Source organism: Labrus mixtus, chromosome 8 (genome assembly GCF_963584025.1).
Source record: "Labrus mixtus chromosome 8, fLabMix1.1, whole genome shotgun sequence".
NCBI classification, from domain to species: Eukaryota; Metazoa; Chordata; class Actinopteri; order Labriformes; family Labridae; genus Labrus; species Labrus mixtus.
In genome coordinates, this window is record NC_083619.1 from 1,667,577 (window position 1) to 1,695,000 (window position 27,424).

The 27,424-nt window shown below is 44.7% G+C and overlaps 2 protein-coding genes across 8 annotated transcripts in view; one reads left to right on the top strand and one right to left on the bottom strand.

The window, feature by feature from the left end:
• Positions 1-27,424, top strand: part of LOC132978590 (neuropilin and tolloid-like protein 1) — a 609,128-nt gene that overhangs the window by 64,573 nt on the left and 517,131 nt on the right. The window lies entirely within an intron of this gene.
• The window catches only part of ctnnd2b (catenin (cadherin-associated protein), delta 2b), a 145,642-nt gene continuing 123,165 nt past the window's right edge, over positions 4,948-27,424 (bottom strand). For 4 of the 7 annotated variants that reach the window (XM_061043799.1, XM_061043797.1, XM_061043795.1 and 1 more), the window contains 11 exons: positions 27,422-27,424; positions 25,494-25,611; positions 24,689-24,871; positions 22,222-22,395; positions 21,035-21,185; positions 20,495-20,744; positions 18,873-18,966; positions 18,619-18,745; positions 9,037-9,165; positions 8,090-8,166; positions 4,948-7,554 (listed from right to left, as the gene is read on the bottom strand). The exon at positions 27,422-27,424 is cut by the window's right edge and continues 184 nt beyond it. In XM_061043799.1, the coding sequence (XP_060899782.1) occupies positions 7,294-7,554; positions 8,090-8,166; positions 9,037-9,165; positions 18,619-18,745; positions 18,873-18,966; positions 20,495-20,744; positions 21,035-21,185; positions 22,222-22,395; positions 24,689-24,871; positions 25,494-25,611; positions 27,422-27,424 (1,567 nt within the window). In that variant the 3' untranslated portion in view covers positions 4,948-7,293. The remainder of the gene's footprint in view (positions 7,555-8,089; positions 8,167-9,036; positions 9,166-18,618; positions 18,746-18,872; positions 18,967-20,494; positions 20,745-21,034; positions 21,186-22,221; positions 22,396-24,688; positions 24,872-25,493; positions 25,612-27,421) is intronic. The other 3 variants (XM_061043801.1, XM_061043798.1, XM_061043796.1) reach the window with 1 other exon arrangement.

Genomic DNA, 27,424 nt, shown 5'->3' on the forward strand with positions numbered 1-27,424 from the left:
TCTCAGTTCGTTCAGTGATTCATGTCGGGCCTCCGAGTCACTCTCTTCCTCTCAGTTCGTTCAGTGATTCATGTCGGGCCTCCGAGTCACTCTCTTCCTCTCAGTTCGTTCAGTGAACGAAACACTGACTGAATGTGAACGAGCGAGACTGCGAGTCACCAGCCTCAGTCACACACACACTGTACTGACTGAAACACGATCGTTAGTGGATGTTAAAACAGTCAGCTGAGTGAAATTGAGTTTGATATAAAAGCCGTTTGCAAACTGACAGCAGCTATAAAAAGCACATACATTTTTGCGACACCTAAATGTTAAATAATATATTTGCTACTTCCTCAATTTTGGAGACATGAGAGGGAGAAGTAGGGGCGGGCTTTAGTGACACAGAGCTCCTGACCGACTCCGTCCTGTTGGTTCAGTCAGTACATATCACTGACATGAAAGGGAGAGGGAGGGCGGGCTTTGAGCGACTCGCGGTCTGGAGAGAGAGACACGAGGCGGGAGAGAGGAGAGCGCAACTGAAGTTGAGAAATGAACGACTCTTTTCAGTAAGTGATTCAGTTCAGTTCGTTCACCCAGATGATTCGGTCGTTTTGAACGAATCGTTCACGAACTACACATCACTAGAGAAGAGGTCGTAGACTGACAGTAAAAGGCAGGTAGAAAGGTAGAGGCAGACACCTTGGCCCTCAGAGTGTGCAGCGTGTTGTTCTGTTATGTGAGGCATTAAGGGGGAGAGTTAGAGCAGTCACTGACGCCTCACACATGCTTTGTTGAGTGTGAGAAGGAAAAAGAGAAAACCTAACCCAAAGCTCTGCGAGATCAAATCTGTGCCTGGGGTGTCTAACTGCAGAGAGGAAAATGGCCTGTTTCTTCTATGTTGAACATGAAAGTCTTTTTTACACATTGTCTCAGATTGTCCCACAGGTATCTGACTATCGGGTCACCTTCAATGCTGAGAAGTGGTTTCTGCTCCTGTGGGATTATTTCATGGCTCATTGTTATGATCCTGTTTAATGGTTGTTAGACAGGAACCCAAACCAGGCTGTGAAAGTTAAAACTGAAAACATTTGTAGTCTGGACCGATGGGTGGAATTGAAATGGAAGTGGAGTTGAGGAGTTGTTGGTACTTGGAGAAGATAGATTCACTGTTTGATAGGAAGGTGAGCCTGTGATCATTTATTGTCCTGAGGTATCTGTACGAGTCAACTCTCTCTTTAGGGCCCAACCATAAAACGACGGGTTACCAGAAAAATGTTCCCAGTAAAACCATCGTTTCCCTCTGGTGCAGTGCGCTTGCCGGGCGCTCTTCTCTGATGTTGCTTTTTTTTTTTTAAGCGGTTTTGAGGCGCACATAAAAGTTAAAACATGTTCATCTTTTGATCTTAAGACACGGAGTTGTAGCGATCATCAATGCCACTTTTGGCTGAAGCAGCCAATCATATCAAGTAGAAGGATTTTTCAAATGTTTTTTAAATGACATTTTCCCTCTTCGGCTAGGAGCACAGCAACCGAGAGAGCTCTATGTTTGCCCAAAGCCATGTTCCCACTTATTTTATTTGGTCTTTTATTTGGTCGCCCATGTGTGCGCAGCCCCTTCGCTCAGGCGTCTTTGGAGCGGCCATGACTATCACAGCACGCCCTGTGTTATTGGACCCTTACAGCCAACTTCCAGCAGATGGTGGAGAGTTCAGTCCATCTCCGCTCCGGCAGAGGAGCTGATAGAGTTTTCACTTTATTCAATGTGTTTGCTTCCACTTTCACCTTCCCAGCATAGCTTGCTGGTAGCAAACTGGTAAGGCCTCCTGCTTTAAGTCAGCTACCACTAAAGCATGTACAGATGATTTTTTTTATGAAACAGAAAGGTAATATTGAGTTTTCATTACATCGCTGACATACTTCATGAATGTGCAAGTTTATTTCTTAAAGAAATATGTCATCACACAGCTTGTTTCCATAGTTTACGATACTCTCAGCACTGTCTGCAGCACATAGAGCATCACAGCTTAGCAGAACATGTTTATTAATATAAAATCATCTTCATTTTAGTCAAAACTGATTGGTCAGATGTAGCCGATCGTCCACTGATCTTTTTTTTTTGCGCTCATTGATCCATATTCTCATTTGAGTTTTAAGCACATGGCTAAACAACACATCTGTCAGACCTGCACAGCAGCCATAATCTACACATCTGTCAGACCACCACAGCAGCCACAATCTACACATCTGTCAGACCACAACAGCAGCTACAATCTACACATCTGTCAGACCACCACAGCAGCCACAATCTACACATCTGTCAGACCACCACAGCAGCTACAATCTACACATGTCAGACCACCACAGCAGCCACAGTCTACACATCTTTCAGACCACCACAGCAGCCACAATCTACACATCTGTCAGACCGCCACAATCTACACATCTGTCAGACCACCACAGCAGCTACAATCTACACATCTGTCAGACCACCACAGCAGCTACAATCTACACATCTGTCAGACCACCACAGCAGCCACAATCTACACATCTGTCAGACCATCACAGCAAACACAATCTACACATCTGTCAGACCACCACAGCAGCCACAGTCTACACATCTGTCAGACCACCACAGCAGATACAATCTACACATCTGTCAGACCACCACAGCAGCCACAATCTACACATCTGTCAGACCACCACAGCAGCCACAATCTACACATCTGTCAGACCACCATAGCAGCTACAATCTACACAGCTGTCAGACCACCACAGCAGCTACAATATACACATCTGTCAGACCACCACAGCAGCTACAATCTACACATCTGTCAGACCATCACAGCAAACACAATCTACACATCTGTCAGACCACCACAGCAGCTACAATCTACACATCTGTCAGACCACCACAGCAGCCACAGTCTACACATCTGTCAGACCACCACAGCAGCTACAATCTACACATGTCAGACCACCACAGCAGCCACAGTCTACACATCTTTCAGACCACCACAGCAGCCACAATCTACACATCTGTCAGACCGCCACAATCTACACATCTGTCAGACCACCACAGCAGCTACAATCTACACATCTGTCAGACCACCACAGCAGCTACAATCTACACATCTGTCAGACCACCACAGCAGCCACAATCTACACATCTGTCAGACCATCACAGCAAACACAATCTACACATCTGTCAGACCACCACAGCAGCCACAGTCTACACATCTGTCAGACCACCACAGCAGATACAATCTACACATCTGTCAGACCACCACAGCAGCCACAATCTACACATCTGTCAGACCACCACAGCAGCCACAATCTACACATCTGTCAGACCACCATAGCAGCTACAATCTACACATCTGTCAGACCACCACAGCAGCTACAATATACACATCTGTCAGACCACCACAGCAGCTACAATCTACACATCTGTCAGACCATCACAGCAAACACAATCTACACATCTGTCAGACCACCACAGCAGCTACAATCTACACATCTGTCAGACCACCACAGCAGCCACAGTCTACACATCTGTCAGACCACCACAGCAGCTACAATCTACACATCTGTCAGACCACCACAGCAGCTACAATCTACACAGCTGTCAGACCACCACAGCAGCTACAATCTACACAGCTGTCAGACCACCACAGCAACTACAATCTACACATCTGTCAGACCACCACAGCAGCTACAATCTAAACATCTGTCAGTCCACCACAGCAGCTACAATCTACACATCTGTCAGACCAACACAGCAGCCACAATCTACACATCTGTCCGACCAGTGACAAACAAACGTCTATTAACTTACCATTTGAAGATTTACTGAACTCTCCTGATCATAAAAATCCACCAAACTGAGTCCCCAATATTTAAATCCAGTAAAATCCAAACACATTAGATCCATAAAGTAAAGTGGAACTGTTAAAAAAACTGACCTTTTGATGACACCTCTTAACAGCCAATGAAAGCCTTTGTTGTTCTGTTCTGACGGCCAATTGCAAGTGACTGTGCCGATGACTGACATCTCTTGTAGCCCATGAATCTCTCTATACATGGACATGCTTCTTCTATCAATACTTTGCGGGGATTTCTTCACGTTCACACTAAGGAGAGTGATTTAAAGAATGTGTGGTTTTCCAGTTATTTATTTTAACAGTACTAATAAGGTGATATTTACACCAAGACAGGCTACGAGTCATGTATGATTTAGAGAAAACAGACAGATCTTTGTAAAATGATACATTAAACACCCCCATAGAGCTGGAATGGAACGATCCTTGTGCTCGACTGCGAGAGTGACAGTCGACTGAGGCTCTGACCAACGAATCATCCAGTACTCGACTATAAGGAGTCAGCCCTACTTTATTAATTTGTTTAAGAAAGCAGAATAACTTTTCATCGTCTTCTTAGTGCAAAGGTGCTGCACACATTCAAGCTCAAGATGTTATTTCATCCTCCACACGGTTTTTCCTCCAATCAGTATCATTCTGAAAAGGTCAAAACTCAACAGTAACAAGGGAAGGTGTGATGTTTTTTTATAATCGGCTTCATAAAGTGTAAGTCCTTTTCCAATTCTTGTCATAATCCAAATAACAGCAGAACATTACACAGACCCTTTCCAGTTTTTTGACTCAGTCCTGAGTTGGTTTCAAGCCATTTGGTTGTCTTTCAAACATTTGCCTTTTAACTTTCTGGCACCCGATGATTTCCAAATGTCTGAGTGTCCTTGAACTCACCGTCCAAGAGGGGTGGGAAAAAGTTCACTCTTTGACTGACTGAAAAACTCACTCTGATGGATTTGTGTTACGAGGCTAGTTTCAAGTCTTTGTAATCAGACCCTGTCAAAAAGAGATTTCAAAATAAAAGCTTGCAGTATGGTTTAGGTGCAGTGAAAAGTTTCACAAAGACACGAACAAAAAAAACTCCCAGAGCCAGAGGTTCTTCGATGGTCTGTTTATATTTTTTTGGAGCAGTTGCAATCTGTTTGAGGCAATAGAAAGATTCACAATTCTCTTTTGAAAACACATTTGGTCTAGCAACAAAAAGGTCACCGACGTTTTATCTCCATATACGTCTTATAGTCAGTTTTTTTTTCTGCCTAAGGATCACAAGGACATACATGACATTGTCAGTTTCCAAATGCTCACTAACAAATACAGCAGTTCAGCTTTTCATCATCCAGTGTTTGTTTGTTTGTTTGTTTGTGTGTTTGTGTGTGTGTGCGTGTGTTTAGGGACAGCAGTCATTTTCCATGATGACCTTTAGGACTTCTCAAACAGCACAGGGCGGGAGAACCAGGGTCTGTTGTCAGCCTTTCTCATATTAAAAACGTGTACTTCCTGATTTACTGACAACAAATACTTGTGCGTTCTTGGTTTGAGCTGTTCAGCTTTAACGTGACCAATTGATCTGAAGTGAGGGGGGTTTTCATGCATGGGGGCACGGTTGTCTCTAATGTGGTTTAGGACGCTCAGGTGGGACGTCCCATGGGCAATCATTTGTTTGGGCTGCAGAGGGAAACAAACAGTTTGTGCACAGTTAAAATACAGACATGTTGGAAATACTTCTCACGGATGTAGCACCTTTTGAAACGGCCTAAGTGACAACGTGGATCCCCGGGGCCCTGGTCTACTCTACTCCACATAGCAACAACATTACTACACAAAGTCCACAGATTAGTGTGTTGACCAGGAAATGAAACGTGAACAGAATTCCTACATGTAGCTGTTTTCTTTACAAGTCTTTTTCCATAATGTTGCTGCTATAAGTGACATCCACAACCTGCACATAAAAAGTATATTTTTATATTTATTATATAATATATATCCGTACTCTATTAACAGTTTTGTCTACCATGAAGTTAGAATTGCCGCCCATCTCTCAGAAAAGATTTTTTTTTTTCTTCAAACATTGATTATTTTACAACACAGAAATCAACTAATTTTGTACAACTTTGGAGGACGTGGAGCTCCGCCCGCTGTCTCCGTTCCTCTGTGTTTTTTTTGTTTTTGTTCCTTTTTTTATTCCAGTTTTTCTTTTTGTTTTCTCCCCACAGTCCTCGGTGCAGTAAGACAGTTTTCATCCCAGTAAAACACAGTTTAGAAAAACCAAAGCATTTACAAACTGGCATCGTTAGAACTGTAAGGATGTTTAGTCTAAAGCCTCGGCTGAATTTGGACCCTTGAACACGCCCCCCTTTACCTCCCTCCCTGCCTTAATCAGCTGAGGGGAAGTCACCCTCGTTTGGCACGGTTATATACACAATGAGTTCAGTCAACAGAGGGGCTCATGGGAAAGAAAAGGGGCTTTTTTGAGGAGTTAATGAGGAAAGAGAGCTTGGTCTGGTCAGTGTACACCATCTGTAGGGCAGTATAAGGAGCACCGTGACCTACCACAATTAATTTCTCCACACCCATTTCACATTAGCGACACGTTAGCATCCGCCTCTAGCTGAGATGTGAGTTTCAAACGTCTGAGTGCAGCTATGGTGTGTGTTTGTGTGTGTAAAAGCAGGAAAGTCGGTGAGCTTGAAAGTCCTGACATGACACAAAAAATAGTGCAATGTACAGTACACAATGCATCCCAGGAAATGTACAGTGTACATCAAATACTATACAACAGGAATCCAGAATTAAAAAAGTAGAAAGAAAAATAAAACCTGTTACAAATGACAAAGTCCTGACGCGTTCTTCGTCCAGAGGAGGAAACATCAAGCTGAAGCCAAAGAGAGAAAGTAAAGTTTGTGTGACAGACGTCCTACATGTCCTACAGCTCTGCTTCTTGTGCTTCACATTACTAAAAAGCCATGTTACTACACCACATATGTACACGTTTCTCCACCCTAAATCCAAAACCCTTCCACCCCGGTACCATCTTTCTCTTTCACTGTCCTTCTTCCTCTCCGTATGTCCCACTTCTTCTTCTTCCTGTCCTCCATGTTCTCTTCAGCGGGTCCGTCCCTCTTTCCTTCAGGTGCAGGAGGTCACAAACTAAACACAGAAAGAAAATGTGTCCGTCGCTGTTGTTGGTGGTGTGCATGCACATGCATGTCTACTCCTGGTCCCCCCCCGCTCCTCCCTCAGACGAGTGAATGTCTTAGATTTTCTCCTCAGGTCTCTTCTTTCATGCTTCATCCTCCCCCTCCGTCGTCCTGCTACCTATGATGCTACTCAGTAACTACAGGGGAGGATGAGGAGGGAGGGGAACTGTCCTCTCATCTTCTCCCTTTACTATTTTGTTCTCCTTCATCCTCCTCCTCCTCCTCACCCCTGCCCTCGTCTCCTCTCAGACCCAGGAGTCTGGTGAGGCTGGATAGTGGCTGGTCTCGTAGTTGAGCTCGCTGTAGGGCCGTGAGGCTGAGTAGAAGTCTACATAGTTGCCGGTGGACTTGAGGCCCTGCAGGTGCATATTGAGGTCACCCTGCGGGGGGCGCCCTCCCGCGTGGACCTGATTCTCGTAGAAAGCCTGGTCCTCGTAGCTGCTGTCGGTAGGTGGAGGGTTCTGGAAAGGAGGGTAGGGCTCTGACGGAAGGCCTTGAGAAGAGATCTGTGAAGAGAGAAAAACATTCTTTTAACACAAAAGTGAGATCATTAATTATGAGACCTGGAGACACCCAGTTAGACCCAGTGACACCCAGTAAGACCCAGTGACACCCAGTAAGACTCAGTGACGCCCAGTAAGACCCAGTGACACCCATTAAGACTCAGTGAGACCCAGTGACACCCACTAAGACTCAGTGACACCCAGTAAGACTCATTGAGACCCAGTGACACCCAGTTAGACCCAGTGACACCCAGTGAGACCCAGTTAGACCCAGTGAGACCCAGTTAGACCCAGTGACACCCAGAAAGACTCATTGAGACCCAGTGAGACTCATTGAGACCTGGAGATGCCCTGTTAGACCCAGTGACACCCAGTAAGGCTCATTGAGACCCAGTGACACTCATTGAGACCTGGAGACGCCCAGTTAGACCCAGTGACACCCAGTAAGACTCATTGAGACCCAGTGACACCCAGTGAAACCCAGTGACACCTGGTGCCCACTGGAACAGTTTCAGAGTGTACAGGTGACTTGTCCTACCTGATTGTACTTGAGGTCGTCAGTGGGCGACACGTAAGCTCCTCTGAGTAGCGTGGAGGAACCAGTGGACATTTGACCTGCAGAGACAGACAGGAAGAAGACTTTATTAAACCTTTATTCAGGTCTAACTGTGTGTGTGTGTGCAGGCGGTGAGGCTGTGGGTGGTAACAGGGGGAGGTGGTGACACACACTTTTATCCATAATCAATCAATCAATCAATCAATTTTTATTTGTATAGTGTCAACTCATAACAAGTGTTATCTCGAGACACTTTACAAAAAGCAGGTAAAAGACCTTACTCATTGTTATGTTACAAAAAGCAGGTAAAAGACCTTACTCATTGTTATGTTACAAAAAGCAGGTAAAAGACCTTACTCATTGCTATATTACAAAGATCCGGCCTATCCATCATGAGCACTTTAGCAAAGCAGCAAAAGTTACTGTGGTAAGAAAAAACTGCCTTATTAAAAGGCAGAAATCTTCGGCCGGATAATAAAAATGATTAAGGACGATTAGGCAGAGTTTTGAACTCTGTGAGTCTCACATCAACAACTTCTGTCAGAGTGTAAAAATCTACTTTACTGTGATGAACTTATATATATAAGCTGATAAGTGAATCGCTCCATTCAGATGAAAGTAGTAGACTCATGGAAGTCATGCAGAAGCTGACTCAAGTCTGTGCGTGCTCAACAACACGAGCAGGTCGACTAAACTAATGTGGTGTCCTGCTGACAGTCAGATGATCAGATCAGATCCTTGCTTGTGTTGTTCTTACTCTCTAATGTACGTCATTGTAGTGACTCAGTATCATTTCTTGTTTTTAATGAACTTGAGATGAAAGCTAACACGGTGTAATGTTTGTAACACCTACACTGACGTGCTAACAGAGTGAAAACACACGGGCCGTAATGAGGGATGTGTTTCTTAAAGAGACAGGAGGTTCCTACCTGCCATGCCGTCCTTCCGGGATGTGTGTTCGCCCTTGCTGCCATGGTAACTGGCATTGCCAGTCGACTCATAGTCTGCCTTCCTCTCCTTCAACGCCATCATCTCTCTTGGGGAAGCAGGGGCGCTCGCTGCACACGCACACACACACACACACACACACACACACACACACACACATACACATACAGGTTATATCTTTAAGCCTCACAGCACAACAGAAAAGCATGAGTGATTAGAAACCTCCTTCCTCATTGTCTGAATCTGAACAAATAAACAATCATGCTGTTTGCATCGTGAATCTGCGCTTATTGGACCACTCTTTGAAATGCACCTGTTTTGACTGGTGTAATTTCAGAGAGGTAAACACTGAGTCATCCTCCCTGAAACTCCCTCTGAGTATCTTCAGGTTTCTCTCTCTCTCTCTCTCCTCCTTACCACAGGTACATTATTATCACCGCTTTGAACTCCCACAGGAGTATCTCTCTCTGTCTGTGTGTGCATTACTCCACTTTGTCTAAATGTAGCATACATCGTAAACACTGGGGATGGAACGAGACCTTGCACTACATTTTCAAATTGATAGAAAAACAGGAAATCGAGTCTTTCGGCTCCTGGCTTCTCTGGTTCGATGTCAGGAGGTGTAAAGATATGGCAGCAAGCAGTGAAAGGTTTTGAGGTGGAGAATGCATCCTGTTTGAAAGTGTGGGTGTAGAGGCGAGCTGAGCAGACACGACTAAAACAGTAAATCAATAAATAAGATCGTGTCAAAGTAAAGAGAAATAAGTGCCAGCATCCTGAGCGGAAACACACTTTTTGGCATCAGCTGTTTTTTTGTTAAAAAATTTTTAAGGTGGCGTTCGTCAATGTCATTTCCTCCTTATCGACCAATCACAACCAAGAAGGGGCAAGAATGATATCAGCTTTTTCAACAATAAAGGCGGAGGAGGAGAAACTCATCTGACTCATTCTTGATTCTCGATTAAAGCTGATATGAAGAACACAGAGCTTTTCAAGACAAACTGAACAGTCACCATGAGAGAGAAGAAGTCCACTTTCATAACAATAAGGTCCGCTGAAGAGTTAAACTGAGGTCTGTTAATGGTCACAGACGTTACAATTTCATCTCGTTCTTTATAAAATGTTTAAAACTGTGATCAAGTCGCATTGTGAGCCCAGAATGGTCAAATGTATCGTATCATGAGCTGAGTGTATTGCTACATCCCTACTAAAACACGCTACTAAACACGCTACTAAAACACGCTACTAAACACGCTACTAAAACACGCTACTAAAACACGCTACTAAACACGCTACTAAAACACGCTACTAAAACACGCTACTAAACACGCTACTAAAACACGCTACTAAAACACGCTACTAAAAAACGCTACTAAAACACGCTACTAAACACGCTACTAAAACACGCTACTAAAACATGCTACTAAAACACGCTACTAAACACGCTACTAAAACACGCTACTAAACACGCTACTAAAAAACGCTACTAAAACACGCTACTAAAACACGCTACTAAAACACGCTACTAAAACATGCTACTAAAACATGCTACCAAAACACGTTACTAAAACACGCTACTTAAACACGCTACTAAAACACGCTACTTAAACACGCTACTTAAACATGCTACTTAAACACGCTACTAAAACATGCTACTAAAACACGCTACTAAACACGCTACTAAAACACGCTACTAAACACGCTACTAAAAAACGCTACTAAAACACGCTACTAAAACACGCTACTAAAACATGCTACTAAAACATGCTACCAAAACACGTTACTAAAACACGCTACTTAAACACGCTACTAAAACACGCTACTTAAACATGCTACTTAAACATGCTACTTAAACACGCTACTAAAACATGCTAAACAAGCTAAACAGCGATGTTAGCGAGGGGATGTGGGATCATTTTACAGATGATTAGTTAGATGTCGCCAGCTGTGTCCTGGAGGTATCCTGGGTATTGATTCAGGGCCTAATGTTTCAGTTCTTTTAATGCAGCGAGCAGCACCTGAGCAGAGCAGCGAGCAGCACCTGAGCAGAGCAGCGAGCAGCACCTGAGCAGAGCAGCGTACTACGGTGAGCGTATTGCATAATTTCTTGTTCTGTTCTCCTCTGCACCGTGTTACTGTGTACCTACTCTTAGCTTAGCTTAGCAGTTAGCTTTACAATGGCTTCTTTTTCTGTCTCTCCCTCTCCTGCTCTCTCCTGCTCTACGTGTCAGATGTTAAGTTACTCCTCGTCCTCCTTTAGTGATAATGATACTTGTAAGAAATGTAGTAGAAATTTTTAGCTTTGGAGGCGAGGGTTTCTGAGTTAGAGAGACGGCTCCGCACCATTGAGTCAGAGTCATCGTATGCAGTAGTTAGCCAGCCACCTGTAGCCGGTGCGGGCCGACATAGCTTGGCTTCCCCCCCGGTAGCTCCCGAGCAGCCAGGAGGCAGTGGCTGGGTTACTGTCCGAGGGAAGCATAGTCGAAAATCGAAGCACACGGTTCCCCACCAACCACTTCACGTTTCAAACAAATTTTCCCCACTCAGCGACACACCCGCTGAGAATGAAACTCTGATTATTGGAGACTCCATAGTCCGAAACGTGAAGCTAGCGAAGTCAGCGGGCATAGTTAGGTGTATACCCGGGGCCAGAGCGGGCGACATCGCATCTCATTTAAAGTTGCTGACAAAGACTAAAGGTAGATTTGATACAATCGTAATTCATGTCGGCACAAATGACTCCCGACTACACCAGTCGGAAGTCACTAAGGTTAATGCGGAGTCGGTGTGTACTTTTGCTAAGACGATGTCGGACTCCGTAGTGTTCTCTGGTCCCCTCCCAAATCAGACCAGTGATGACATGTATAGCCGCATGTCATCACTCAACCGCTGGCTGTCGAGGTGGTGTCCAGCACATGATGTGGGCTTCATAGATAACTGGCAGTCTTTTTGGGGAAAACCTGGTCTGCTAGCTAGAGACGGCATCCATCCCACTTTGGAAAACCCTGACAACAACACAGAGTTCAGACCAGGAGGCAGAGCTGCAGTCTTACATGCTTCTCTGCAACCTCCCTTAGATCTCCCAGTCACTATAGCTGTAATTCTGAATCGAACTGTAGTTATACTATAGGTACTGTGTCTGTCCCCCGGCCCAGACCCATTTTTATAAGTCATCCAAACGGCGTGAATCATAAGAATCTGATTAGAATCAAAACTACGAATACGATTTTGCTACAAGATCGGAAGATTCACTGCGGACTTTTGAACATTAGGTCCTTAGCATCCAAGTCTCTTTTAGTGAATGATCTGATATCAGATCAGCATATTGATTTACTTTTTTTGACTGAAACCTGGCTGTGTCGAGATGAATATGTTAGTTTGAATGAATCCACTCCTCCCAGTCATTTTTGTACTCATATACCTCGAGACATCGGACGAGGTGGTGGAGTAGCAGCTATTTTTAATTCCAGTCTTTTAGTTAACCCTCGACCAAAGCTGAATTTTTCTTCTTTTGAAAGCCTTGTTCTTAGTCTTCCACATCCAGTCTCAAGAACCTTTCAGCCAGTTCTAGTTGTTGTAGTTTACTGCCCCCCTGGCCCATATTCTGAGTTTTTATCTGAGTTTGCAGAATTTTTATCAGACTTAGTCCTTAGCAGTGATAGAATAATTGTTGTAGGTGACTTCAATATCCATGTGGATGTTGAAAATGATAGCCTGAGCACAGCTTTCATGTCACTATTAGACTCTATTGGTTTCACCCAGGGTGTAAACGAACCTACTCATCGTTTTAACCACACCCTGGATCTTGTTTTAGCTTATGGAATTGAAATCCATAACCTTACAGTTTTCCTAGAAAATCCTCTGCTATCAGACCATTTTTTTATTACATTTGATTTTGTCCTACCAGAATTACCTCTGCCTGGAAGAGGTGTGCTCTCTAGAAGTTTGTCGGATAGTGCTGTGGCTAGATTTAAGGAAGCTATTTCAGCTGTTTTTGATTCAGTACCGTGTTTCAACCCAGTTGGAAACTCTTACGATAGCTTTAGTCCCTCTCAGCTAGATCAGTTTGTTGATAGTGCAGTGGATTCGCTGAGAGTTACTCTGGATTCGATTGCTCCCCTGAAACAGAAGGTTGTCAAGCGGCGGAGAGTGGCTCCATGGTTCAACTCAGAAACCCGTACTCTGAAACAATCATCACGGAATTTTGAAAGAATATGGCGTTCGACCAAAACGGTAGAATCTCGTTTTTTCTGGCAGGATAGTCATAGAAGATATATGAAGGCTCTACGTCACACCCGAGCTGCCTACTACTCCTCTCTAATCGAGGAAAACAAAGGCAATCCTAGATACCTTTTCAGCACTGTAGACAGGCTGACAGAGAGTCATGGCTCCATTGAGCCTTGTATTCCTCTAGCCCTCAGCAGTAATGATTTCCTTAGCTTTTTCAACAACAAAGTTCTAGACATCAGAGACAAAATTGGTAACCTCCTGCCCTTACCTGGTGCGGATACGTCTGATACGGCAGAGACAGTTCCAGGACCAGATATTTGTCTTGACTGTTTTTCTCCAATCGACCTCTCAGAGTTATATTCCATTTTTTCTGTCAACCGTCAACCTGTATTTTGGACCCAATCCCAACCAAGCTGTTTAAGGAAGTCTTTCCCTTAGTTAGCAACTCCATATTAGATATGATCAATATGTCTTTACTGGCAGGCTATGTACCACAGACATTTAAAGTAGCGGTAATCAAACCTCTACTTAAAAAGCCTACTCTGGACTCAGGAACTCTGGCTAACTACAGGCCTATATCCAACCTTCCTTTTATCTCGAAGATCCTGGAGAAGGTGGTAGCTAAACAGCTGTGTGACTTTCTCCATGACAACAGTTTATTTGAAGAGTTCCAGTCAGGATTTAGAGTCCACCATAGCACTGAGACTGCACTAGTTAGAGTTACAAACGATCTACTTCTAGCCTCAGACAGGGGACTTCTGTCTGTGCTCGTCTTGTTAGATCTTAGTGCTGCTTTTGACACCATTGACCATCGGATCCTGCTGTACAGACTGGAGCATTTGCTTGGAATTACAGGGACTGCTTTAAGTTGGTTTGAATCCTACTTATCAGACCGATCTCAGTTTGTACATGTTAATGATGAGTCCTCTATGCACACTAAAGTTTGCCATGGAGTCCCACAAGGTTCAGTGCTTGGACCAATTCTTTTTACATTATATATGCTTCCTCTGGGAAATATTATGAGGAAACACTCCATACAGTTTCATTGTTATGCAGATGATACTCAGCTTTATGTATCAATGAAGCCCGATGGTACCAGTCAGTTATGTCAGCTAGAAACATGCCTTAAGGACGTTAGGACCTGGATGACCAGAAAGTTTTTGCTACTTAACTCAGACAAGACTGAAGTTATTGTGCTAGGCCCTAAGAACCTCAGAGAGACTTTTTCTAGTGATGTGACTGTCCTTAATGACATCAGCCTGGCATCTAGCACCACTGTTAGGAATCTAGGAGTTCTATTTGATCAAGATATGTCTTTTAGCTCTCACATCAGTCAAGTTTCAAGAACAGCCTACTTTCACCTTCGTAATATATCCAAGATCAGGAATATCCTGTCGCAAAGTGATGCAGAAAAACTAGTTCATGCATTTGTTACCTCCAGACTGGATTATTGTAACTCTCTTTTGTCAGGGTGCTCTGGCAAATCTCTAAAGACTCTTCAACGGGTCCAGAATGCTGCAGCTCGTGTACTGACCAGAACCAGGAAATGGGACCACATCACTCCTGTCCTGGCTTCTCTGCACTGGCTCCCTATACAGTCTAGAATATAATTCAAGATCCTTCTTCTCACCTACAAAGCTCTAAATGGCCAGGCACCATCTTACCTGAAGGAGCTACTAGTGCCGTACTGTCCCTCGAGAGCGTTGCGGTCCCGGAGTGCAGGCCTGCTGGTGGTACCTACAGTCTCCAAGTGTACTATGGGGGGTAAAGCCTTCAGTTATCGGGCTCCTCTCCTCTGGAACCGCCTTCCAGCCGGGGTCCAGGAGGCAGACACAGTCTGTATTTTTAAGATTAGACTTAAAACTTTCCTTTTTGATAAATCTTATAGTTAGGGCTGGTGCTGGTGTAGACCAGCTCTTAGTTATGCTGCTATAGGCTTAGACTACCGGGGGAACTGGCACCCTGAGCTCCTCTCTCTCTCTCTCTCTCTCTCTCTCTCTCTGCATATACAGTACATCATATTACTGCATGTATCTATCTATAAATCTCAGTCACTAACCACCTACTTTCCTGGGAGCTCTCGAGCTCTCCTAGGCTCCTCAAGATCGTCGGTTGACGGCTTGCCAGAACAACCCTCACCCCACCACTACCCCCTCCCCACCGGATCGTGGGTTGGCGGCCTGCCAGAACAACCCCCCCACACACACACACACCCCCTCCCCTCCCCACCGGATTGCTGATGGACGGTCTACCTCCCCCCACCCCCTTGCTCTCTATCCCTCTTCCTGCATCTTATCCCATCTCTCCCCCTATCCCTTTCCAAGCCCGGCGCAGTCTAGGCCTGTGAAGACTGTTTCGTCATGAGCCGGGGATCCGGCCGAAGATTTCTGCCTTTTAATAAGGTAGTTTTTTCTTACCACTGTAACTTTTGCTGCTTTGCTAAAGTGCTCATGATGGATAGGCCGGATCTTTGTAACATAGCAATAAGTAAGGTCTTTTACCTGCTTTTTGTAACATAACAATGAGTAAGGTCTTTTTACCTGCTCTTTTGTAATGTTAACAGACAATGAGTAAGGTATTTTACCTGCTTCTTGTAAAGTGTCTCGAGATAACACTTGTTATGAGTTGACGCTATACAAATAAAAGTTGATTGATTGATTGATATTCAAATTTGAGCCAACCGATTAATCTGTCAGCCGATAATATCGGCCAATATTATCATATCCTGTGACTATCGGCATTGGCTTATTTTATCGCAAATATGCATCGATATTACAAGATTTATTCAGCAGTCACATAGCATTTCATTTGTATTAAACTAGCAGTTCTCTTTCACCAGCAGAGGGCGCTATATGGATTACAACAAGCATCATGACTCTGCAGAGTGTCGAGTGGTGATGCACGTACACGCTCAGTTACTCTCCAGCTGAGCGACTATTTGTCTTCACTATAAATCTTTTCCACAAGTGTTTGATAACTGCATGTGAGGGATCAGCTAAATAAATGTGTTTCTATCTCTACAGACTGAGGATAGATCTAAGAAAGATATCGGCCGATATATCCATATCAGATTTTTTTCTCTCCCTAATATTGATATCTTTATCGGCCCGCAGAGAAACATCAGACAAATCCAAGATGGCTGCCAGCACTGTCCTTTGTTTGTCTGCCTGTCAGGGTACTTTGAATTTAGTCTGAATTTACTCTGAATTTCACATCTGAGTGCACATCTGTTTTAGTGTGTTTTTATTTGTTTTAAGCTAAAGGACGGCTTACTCCAAATCATTCCAAAAGGAGACTCCAGACTGTTTTAAGGATTTTAATATCTACTGGCATTCCACCTGCTACAGCCTGGACCTCTGCTAGCTTAGCCTGGCCTTACACAGGCTACAGCCTGGACTTCTGCTAGCCTCAACCAGGCCTTCCACCCGCTACAGCCTGGAGCTCTGCTAGCCTCAGCCTGGCCTTCCACCGGCAACAGCCTGGACCTCTGCTAGCCTCAGCCTGGCCTTCCATCTACTACAGCCTGGACCTCTGTTAGCCTTGCTCCTGCAGGTGATTCCCCATCCCTCTAACCTCTAGTCCCTTTTTCTAAAATTGACTCAACCGACCTGGGTAGCTGGTGAAACAATTTTAACAATGATTTTAACATTTGCACTGTCCCTGAGTTTCTTGCTTCTCCCTGGACCAGTTTTCCACAATTGTGGTGGTGTACCCGACCAAGTGCCCCACCAACCTTTGACTTTGCCAAATACAATAACAATTACCTGGTCCTTAGAAACTACTGAATTATCAGTGCTGTTATTGATATCCTCTTGATAGCCTTGAATAATAATTTTACCCAGTTATGGTGTACTTTTGTTTTAAAAAGATGTTTCACTTGTACTGAAATCACACTTATTGACACCATGGAGCCAAATAATGCTGTTATTGGTTCATCTCATCTGAAGCGGATAATTTTTATATTACTTTTACTCCTGCTATCAGGCAATGTACAACCGAATCCAGGCCCTGCTTTAAATAACATTAGTACTCCTGATGAATTCAGAGCCAGGACAGGCCTAGGATTAATTCATTTAAATATTAGGAGTCTGCTTCCAAAACTAGATGTTGTTAGAATCTGGATTCAGTCAACCAATGCAGACATCCTTATTTTATCAGAAACCTGGCTAAGTAAAGCAGTCTCTGACAAGGACATTGCTATCGATGGGTATAATGTCTTCCGATGTGATCGCCCTCGAAAAGGTGGAGGAGTGGCTATATATATGAAAAACAAGCATGTGGTCTCTCCTCTGTATGTCAGAACACAGCCAGCATTGATCCATTCACTCCTTAATGATCTGCTGATACCACCAGCCTGATGTACTGCTGCCACTCACTCGTCCCGCTGTCCTTTGCCTGCCGCTGCATCGAGCAGCTGATGAAACAATGTTCACATTACAGAGACTAAAGATGCACATGAGACGTCACTAAATGAACTACTTTCTTGTTAACTGAGACAATAAGGAGTGTTGATCATTTTGTCACGGCCAGCTGACAGCCTCATACATCTAGCTGGGTTTGAACGATGTGCATCCCCTCAAATTCATCATTCACTGAAGTTAAAAACATCCATCCTCTTTGTACTTTTAGCAGGAGTGATACTTTCAGACGTGCTCCTGCATCTCAATGTACATTCTCTGGACAGAGTCGTGTCTCAATGAGCCCCGGAGTCACTTTAAGAACAGCGACTCTACTCATCATGTGTTTAGAAGTCTGCATTGTTTTGTTGTTGTGCAGGAAACTTGTTTTGCTGGTTTCAGGTAACAAAGTCTGCATCTCTAAAAACCTGTGATATTCTGCTATAATTCATGTCTGATTGTCTTCCTCCGGCGGTGAGTGAGGAAACGATGGATGTGTATTGGATGTGACGCTAATATCAATCCACTGATCCTGCTGCATTTCTTACCGGGCCTTTTGCAGTTTAAAATGAAACAGTAATCAGAGCGCTCTGACTCACTGCGGCGTGTACGAGCGACGGATAATGGCGGTAAATATCGGGATGAGGGTTGGGGCACACTGCTGGATCTGTCTGCAGAGTGTTCTGATTGGACAAGAGGCCTCCATGAGTGCATAGAGAACAACAACACTGAGGCTGGGTCTGAACTCACTCACTACATGTAGTGAACACGCCATGATGTCCCGCTGTCTGAATTCTGAGTGAGCATGGATTTTTGTAAAGCGCTCAGTATTAGAAACTCTTTCAAGGTACGAGGACTCCCACTGACTGGACTGTACTGATGCAGCAAGCGATAGAGGACAAACGTGAAGACAAGAGAGAGGAGGGGTGGACTCACCTGATCGATTGTTGGGTGAGGTCCGTACGGGAGAGATGGACGGCGTGCGAGAGGAGGAATAAGGTCGCTGTCTGTCTCTCTCTATTGTCGAGGACGAGCCCACAAAATGGTACTGGGAGTATCCATCCTGAGGTCAGAGTGGAAAGAAAAACACAAAGATATGAAAATGAGAGAGAGTCGTGCTATAACAATTTAAATTCAGATATTTCCAGTTGAGAACAGGAGCCGAGCAGGCCGAGCCGGGCACACTTTACCTTCTTGTAGAGGCTGCGCAGGTCTCTGTACTGCCACATGCTGTTCAACACTTGAGACGCTGCTTTCACCACCTTCGGACTATGTCTGGGAATTCAGCAGAGAGGAAAAACACATGCAGAATAAAGCTGGACTGTTCTTTGTTTCCCGCTGACAATGGTATAGCTATAAAAAAACGTCATCACAAAGTTGAATAAATAAAGAGCGCAGAGACGTGTCAGAGCTGTCTGCGGAGAGGAAATGACCACAGATGAAGATGGAACACATGGCCCTATAAATTGGCTTTATTGCATAATTGCTTTATTGTTTGATTGATTGGCCAATATTTCATCCTGTGTCTTCCAGGTGTGACTCTGTGGACTAATGGCACTGGCTCTTATTGGCTCGTATGGCCTTATCAGCTGCTTCCAAATTAAACTTTGTTTCTCCAAGCCATCTGGTTAAATGGAATTCTTTTGAATAGTGTGGCTGCACATCGTGCCTGCAAAGCAAAGAGATTCAAAACATACTTGGACAAACACAAAGTTGGTGTTTACCTGCAGATGTACGGCATGTGTCCACTGATGCTGTTTTTCTGCACTTTCTGAGTCTAGGACCTTCCTTTGTGTTTACTGACTCACAGCTCTGAACGAGCACACAGCGTCTCTAAATCTTTACTTTCACCCCCTCCTGATTGCTGCATGATCTCCTCACTCGGTCTCACCTTTCTTGTTGTCTTGTTCTTGTCCAACCTGCCAATCTTCATATCTAAATATGTCTGTCTGTCCCGCAGTCTCGCATCACGCTGCAGCACCTGCCTGCTGTGTGCTTTGCTAATCAAAGGTACCCTTTATATAGACGAGCAGCAGGCGGCGTCACGATTAGCGTTAATTTGTATTCATCCCTATCCCTTTCCAAGCCCAGCACAGTCTAGTCCTGTGAAGGCTGTTTCGTCATGAGCCGGGGATCCGGCCGAAGATTTCTGCCTTTTAATAAGACAGTTTTTTCTTACCACTGTAACTTTTGCTGCTTTGCTAAAGAGCTCATGATGGATAGGCCGGATCTTTGTAACATAACAATAAGTAAGGTCTTTTTACCTGCTTTTTGTAACATAACAATAAGTAAGGTCTTTTACCTGATTTTTGTAAAGTGTCTCGAGATAACACTTGTTATGAGTTGACGCTATACAAATAAAAATTGATTGAATGATTGATCCCAAAATAAACAATGTGAAATATGGAGACAGTTAAATACAGATGACCTGCAGTCCAGCTGTACGTCAAATGAGTCGCAGGAGTCTCCATTCTGTGTGGGATCGTTTGTGTGAGTGTGTGCTAACGTGTGTGTGCTAACATGTGTGTGTGCTAACGTGTGTGCGCTAACGTGGCCTGTTCCTTTCAACAGCAGAAATATGACTATCATCACCCAATCAGAGAGGTGAATTTTAGTAGTACAATTTAAGTGTCCAACTCTGGACGAATGCAGCAGTGTTTTGCATCTTATAAAGATGCACCTTTGTTGCATCATGGGTACTGTAGTCTTTAGTTATCCATGACAACTTTACACAGTGATTGACCTTAACCTGATCTCCTCCCTCCTTCTCTTCCCCCTCCTCCACCTGACATCATCTTTCCACTCGGCTTACTTGTCTCCTTTGCTGCGGGCCACACCAATAAGCTTCTCGATTCCCCCGGCGTCCCTCAGGGCCTTGGTGTTCTCCATGTTCTTGGTGATGACCTCGTGCAGCGCACAGCAGATCGCCGTGATAGTGTCGTCTGACATGGTCTTCCCCATCAGGATGCTGGCGTTGCTGCCTCCGCTGCCCCCACCGCTGGTGTTGTTGTTGTTGCTTCCTCCGGGCAAACGGTGCACCAGGTCCCTCATGGCATATTTACCTGTGGGCACAGAGAGAACAGTGATGAGGTGTGGGGCTGGTTTGAAGATGAAGGAGGCAGTAAGGTGGAAATACAGATGGAAGGACAACTTTTATAGTCATGCATGGATCATGTTTTTGGCAGCTCTTTCCAGCATTTTGAATTTGACAGCAGTACCCAATTTAAACACTAGGTGTCAGAGTTACATATTGCTCCTTTAAGCACATTACTCAACGAGGATAACAAATGTTTTCATGTCTCATTTCCTCCTTTAGGGAAACTTTGAACTCTGTTATGAAGGGACAACTCACCGATGAGCTCCTTGTTCCTGACGTCCAGAGCCATGTTTCTCAGCGCAGTGGCCACGGCACAAACCACGCGGTCGTTGTCTATCCTCAGCAGCTCCACCAGGATAGGGAGACCTTTCTCTTTACGCACAGCAGCACGAATATACACCGACCACTGTGCAGAGACGGGAACAGAAACACGTCATCTGTGCACGTGGACATTCCCATTCCTTACGCTTTATCATCTTTATTTGATATTACCAGATTAACATGCTAATAATACTACACTCATAACAAAGGAACTTATACAGACATCACATATTCTTTTATAATCACACTTTTCTCTTCACTTCTGATTGATCCTCTTTAGTCCTTTAGAACTGTGACAGTCTTTATTCAAATAAGGCATGTCATTGTCCTAGTTTTAATTTGTATTTGCCATTGGTTGGGCTGTGTAAGGAGCCCCTACCCTGTGGGGGGCATCTGCAAGTCTGAGACAGCCTGCAAGCTGTGCCTCGACACAGACGGAGCAAACTGTGAGCCTGAATCCTCGGGAAGACATTCTGAGGTGGATTGTTAAACAGAATCCATTACGATAAGGTGAGACCAGCAGGTGAATCTGAGTCCGGTTAGGTGAGACCAGCAGGTGAATCTGAGTCCGGTTGGGAAGGTAAGACTCTGTAGTCAGAGTGGTATAACATCGGTAGAGTGCCGCAGAGAAGAAATGTTAGCGGTCATTTCTCATGAATGTGAAGAAAAACCCGTCACAAAATAAACTGAAGAGAGAAAAATGTCTCATCTATCAAATGTCTTTCTTTTATTTTGGATCCTATTTGTCATAACGGATGTTGTTTTTGTTTTTGGTTATACTTTTTGATATGCTCTTTAAGTTCAGTTTTTAACTCTGTGTTTGAATGATACTTAATAAAAGACTAAAGTAGCTATCCTATGACCCCTAATAACAAGATAATTGATAATCTGCAGTCCTGACATGAATAAGATTAATATCAGATATCCATTTGATCCTGACTTGCTGTGTACCAAACTTTAGATGTGCGTACCATTGACTCTCTCACAAACATTGAAGAAGATGGCAGGTAGGTATTTTGATTTTCTTTCTCTCCACACCGCTCTTTGACACCCACTGGAATTTCAATGCACTTGACTGCAGATGCCTCTTTGTATCTGAGGGCTATGGGCACAGTCCTCACCTTCCAGCTGCCAGCAGCCAGGTTCTGCAGAGCCCCAGCTGCTCCCTCCAGGGTGTCTGGGTTGGAGCACTCAGACAGCAGAGTGAGGTAAGGCTTGACGATGGTGGGGTGCCACAACATCTGGATGCCTTTCGGGGGCTCTGCCAAGTCTGGAAACGGGCCGACGCCATCCCACTGCGGAAGATGAGACACGATTCAGAGTGAGGGAAAAGGTTTTTTGAATTCTGTGTGAGTCGAGGTTTGACAGCGGCGGGGTGCCATCACGGTCCCCTCAGGCAGCAGGAGAGAGATTTACTATTCATAAACAACGTATAAATAAGGCGCTATTCATCTTTTTGTGCATTCTCTCTCCTCTGTTATTGAAATCTGACATTTCCTCCTGCATGGTGGTGCCTTTTCAAAACCTCTCACACGCACACACACAGACACACCAGCACACGCACACACACACACACACACACACTGCGCAGGCATTGAACCGTTGAGACATTTCTCAGTGACACTGCAGTATCATCCACACACACAGAGTAAAAAAGTTTGGAGGCTAACCAACGATAGTTCAGTTTCTGTAATAAAAAAGAAATGTTGGCTTCACATGATTATAATGTTGTTGTGTTTTGCTGATCTATATGTCGTCCAATCAAAGCTCATGTGAGGAACATTCGTCTTGTGTTGATTCTGGTCAACTTTTATACGCGAGGAGAGGAGTCAGCCGGCCGTCCCGGCGATGTAAACAAACTGAAGATAGGACTCGGAAAACTCACAGCATCACAAACTCTTTCCCCTTCTCAATCCTTTTGTATTTGCTATCCTCCTCCCTTTACTCCAACTCCACCTCTCTCTCTCTCTCTCACTCTCTCTCTCTCTCTCTTAATATCTTCAGATCCTTTCCTCCTTGCCTCTCCTCCTCTTTCCTCTAATCACCCTGCAGTTGATAGACCTCTTCAACGAGCTCCCAAATCGCTCCTTCATGGTAATCACACACAGCTGCACTGGAGTGGAGACAGTCAGATAAAGGAGAGGGGGAGGGGTTACTTGTTATAAGTATGTGTCCCTTTACAATCTGATGTCAGACCTTCTCGGTTCTGCCTGGATACACCAAAAGTTAGTTTGACTAATTGAAGTCAAAGGCCCGGCTCGTTACTACCATTTCAAGGTTTCCATCTTTTTTTCTAGAAATGAAAAAGGAAAAAAAGCAAATGAGGCTAATGAGCAATTCACCCTCTCTGATCCACCGGAGGTGTCGAGTCTTTCAAACCCCACAGCCTCACTGTAAGTTGTAGAAGACGTCTTCCACTCAGCCAGAATGTGCTGCTGATTGCTTATTAGCATGACAAGAGGTTTGAGCCTCCTCAAAGGCAGCCGTTTACCTTCTGCCAACTCTGCAGCTACAAGGGTGCTCATTTCTGAACAGAGCTTGACACCCTTCCCCTTTGCCACAGATGGACAGACGTTGAAAACCAGTGAGAACTGCTAAATCTGTGATATGAGTTTCACTCAGTGCGTAGATTCCAATATGGCGCCTTACTCTGGAGGTACAGCTCTGATCTCCTCACCGTCCTGTGTGGAAACCTTGTAGCATGTGTGAGTTTAAACACACGTTTCTATCCCGTCATGAAGCTATGACTCATCTTCTTCTCAAGATCACAATAATCAAGGTGCCAGGTGAATTTCAGGAGTTGATGTAGAAAACAACTCTGACTCAAACATCATGAATATCAAAGAAAGCTGTGGTGCATTCATAAATATTCATTCCAGACTCGAGGTAGTGGGAACCGAGGGGGGATTGAGCAAATACTCCTGAACCAACAAGAGCACAGAGCTGATTTAAACATCACATACTGAAGAGATGAAACAGTGACACCTGCTCTGACACAACACCTGGACACATGGACTGACCCTGGAGGTTTGGACCGACCCTGCTGGTTTGGACAGACCCTGGTGGTTTGGACCGACCCTGGAGGTTTGGACCGACCCTGGTGGTTTGTACCGACCCTGCAGGTTTGGACTGACCCTGGAGATTTGGACAGACCCTGGTGGTTTGGACCGACCCTGGAGGTTTGGACTGATCCTGCTTGTTTGGACAGACCCTGGTGGTTTGGACTGACCCTGGAGTTCTGGACTGACCCTGCTTGTTTGGACAGACCCTTGAGGTTTGGACAGACCCTGGAGGTTTGGACTGACCCTGCTTGTTTGGACAGACCCTGGTGGTTTGGACAGTGTACTTCTGCCCAAAGGAAACGCCATGCGAGCTCTAAGAGAGTAGACCCTCACCCTCTTTATGAACAAAGAAGAGAACAACATCAGCGGAGGCCAAACACAGTCCATAACATGTCTGTCTCCATCAGAGAACTTTGCACTTCCTGGATCTACTAAGGAAACACAATAACCATCCAGCTGATGCTGCTGGTTTATAACTCACATAAGGAACCCTGTAAGAAGAATGTGACTGAACCTGTTCACCCACCTGGTCATGTCCCTTCTTTTTCTTCTTCTTCTTGCCCCAGCAGCCAGAACTCTCTGCGTCCTTCCCGCCGGTGTCACATAAGAGACCGTCCAGCTCCTCCGACCCCCCCTGCTGGCTGTGAGACGTCTCTGCAGCCAGACGGTACGACAAGTTCCTCAGGATGCACACGCAGTTCTCTACAGTCTTAGGGTCGAGAAAGAGAGACAGGCAGACAGACAGACAGACAGACACACACACATACACACACACATATAGACAGACAGACAGACAGACAGACACACATACACACAGACACACAGACAGAGAGACAGACAGAGAGACAGGCAGACAGACAGACTGGGTGGTTAATACAGTTTATGGTGCACTGTGGACTTTATATTTAAACTTTCCATGACTAACCAAACCTTCGTTTTTGCTGTTGTTTTGTTGTTGTTGTTTTTTTACAGTGGGCAGGTTGTGAACATCCATACAAACTACAGGCCACTTATTCAGATTAATATGCATGTACAGTATTTACATGCGGGGCTGCAAAGAACCACATACCACACATTTGCATATAACTCATGTTAATTATGCAAACGGAATAAAGATGGCATAGTAATCAAGATGATACAGATGTTTACTAAGAGAACCACATATTTCATTTCTTTGACAAACAAACAAACACACACACACACACACACACACATATCATTGTGTGTTTCTATCCAGGTGATTATTTTCTGTGCCTGTGTGAGCTACAGGCTGAGTGTGTGTGTGTGTGTGTGTGTGTGTGTGTGTGTGTGTGTGTGTGTGTGTGTGTTACCTTGCTGTCAATCTCACTGCTCCCCAGGGCGGTCTGGATGACGTAGAGCAGAGCGTCTGTCAGGCCCTCACACTCCCTCATCCTTCGCCGAGCCTCCTCGCCTGCTGAACTCACATTCCTGTCACACACACAAACATACACACACATGAATGACGCACACACACACATTGGCGCCCACAGAAGGTCACTGAGTGCAACTGCACTAACTGTGCTGTTATACCTTCCCCTCATAGACGTCATGCATCTGTTGATCAGCAGAGGGCGGTGTTGTTAGAAGACAACGATCCATGTTGACTGACAAGCTGCAGCTTGTTGTAGAGAACGATTCTCGGATGGATTTATTCGTATCAACCCTGAGACAGAACTCGGGTTAGTTGACTTCCTGCAGCCAGTAAAGCTGCTAAACATGAGACAACGATGACACCGCTAACGATACATGCTAGGGTTATGTCTCAATCTGTTCTGAATAATATCTGCAGGGATGTACACTCTCTTTTTCTCTCCTTAGCTTCATCCCTCACCGTCCTCTTCCTCGTAGATGTTGTATCAAACAGAACAGAGACGGTATTTTCTTTTCTTTAACCATTTAATAGACATTTAATAATAATAGTCATTTGTCCTCTGGAGACCCCGGGGTAAGCCCAGAATCCCCCAGGAGGAGCTGGAAAATGCCTTTGGGGAGAGGGAAGTCTGGGTACTACCGCAACCCGACCTTGGATAAGCGGAAGAAAACTGATGGCTGGATAACCATTTACTCTGTATAGGAGATGCAGCAGCACCTGTCGTCTCATTATGATTGACAGGTGAGAAGATCAAAGAGGGACAGCGATACCTGGGAAGAGGAGGAGTTTCATGTTCCTGTTGAGCTGCAGACACACAGTATGTCTCTGGAGATACACTCAAAGCTCCGAGTCACACTCAGCTGTGAAGCAGGAGTCTCAACACTTTCTGTTTGTGGGCAAGGCGGCATATGTGAGCACAGGGAGGTGTGTGTGTGTGTGTGTGTGTGTGTGTGTGTGTGTGTGTGTGTGTGTGTGTGTGTGTGTGTGTGTGTGTGTGTGTGTGTGTGTGTGTGTGTGTGTGTGTGTGTGTGTGTGGAGAGACAGCGAGGCGGAGACATGGCGAGACAGAGAGAGAGGGAGAGAGAGGAGATACAATGAAAGAGAGAGAGGGAGATAAAAAAAGAGAACAAGCGATAGAGAGTGAAATAAAAATAGAGAGAGAGAAAATAAGTGAGATGGATAATAAGAGAGGGAGATGGAAAGAGAGAGAGGGCGAGTGAGAGAGAGCGAGAGAGCAGGTGGTCAGCGATATAGCAGACCGGCCAGAAAATATTCCATCTTTAATCCGACTCTCAGTATTCCCTAACGAGGCAGGAGAAAGATGAATTAACCCTTCGAGGTTTAGAGAGCTGATCCACACAGAGTTATCTCTACTGATTTTTTACAGATTATTTTCCTCAATCCCGAGAGAGCTGCAATGAAGGCCTCTAGCCTCTGAACACGGGCTGTCCGCTCTACCAACCGAGCTAAACAAGCGCTCCTTAAGCACTCCAACGTGCTGCAGCACAGCAATGATGAACACAAAATGATATGCTGTTTCAGACGTCTCTGCATGAACAGCATCACGTCTCCATTGAGACAACAAGAAGCCACAGCACTTCTAAAGCCGAGCGGTGAGTCATCTGAAAGGCAGCTCGCTCTGTCAGTTCTCTGTTTGTTTCAGGGACAAAAATATCACCCAGTACTGTCTAAAAATAACGCTCTGCTCTGACCTGAGACAGGCTCATCGGGACAGACTGACAGAGGCTGGAAATAGAAAACTGTGAACTGTGAATGTATCAACAAAGTGAGAGAAATTTAATTACAACAGCAATGAAACAGCAGGCTTTTGTTTATGTTTAAACGTGTTAGAGAAACAACACTGACCGC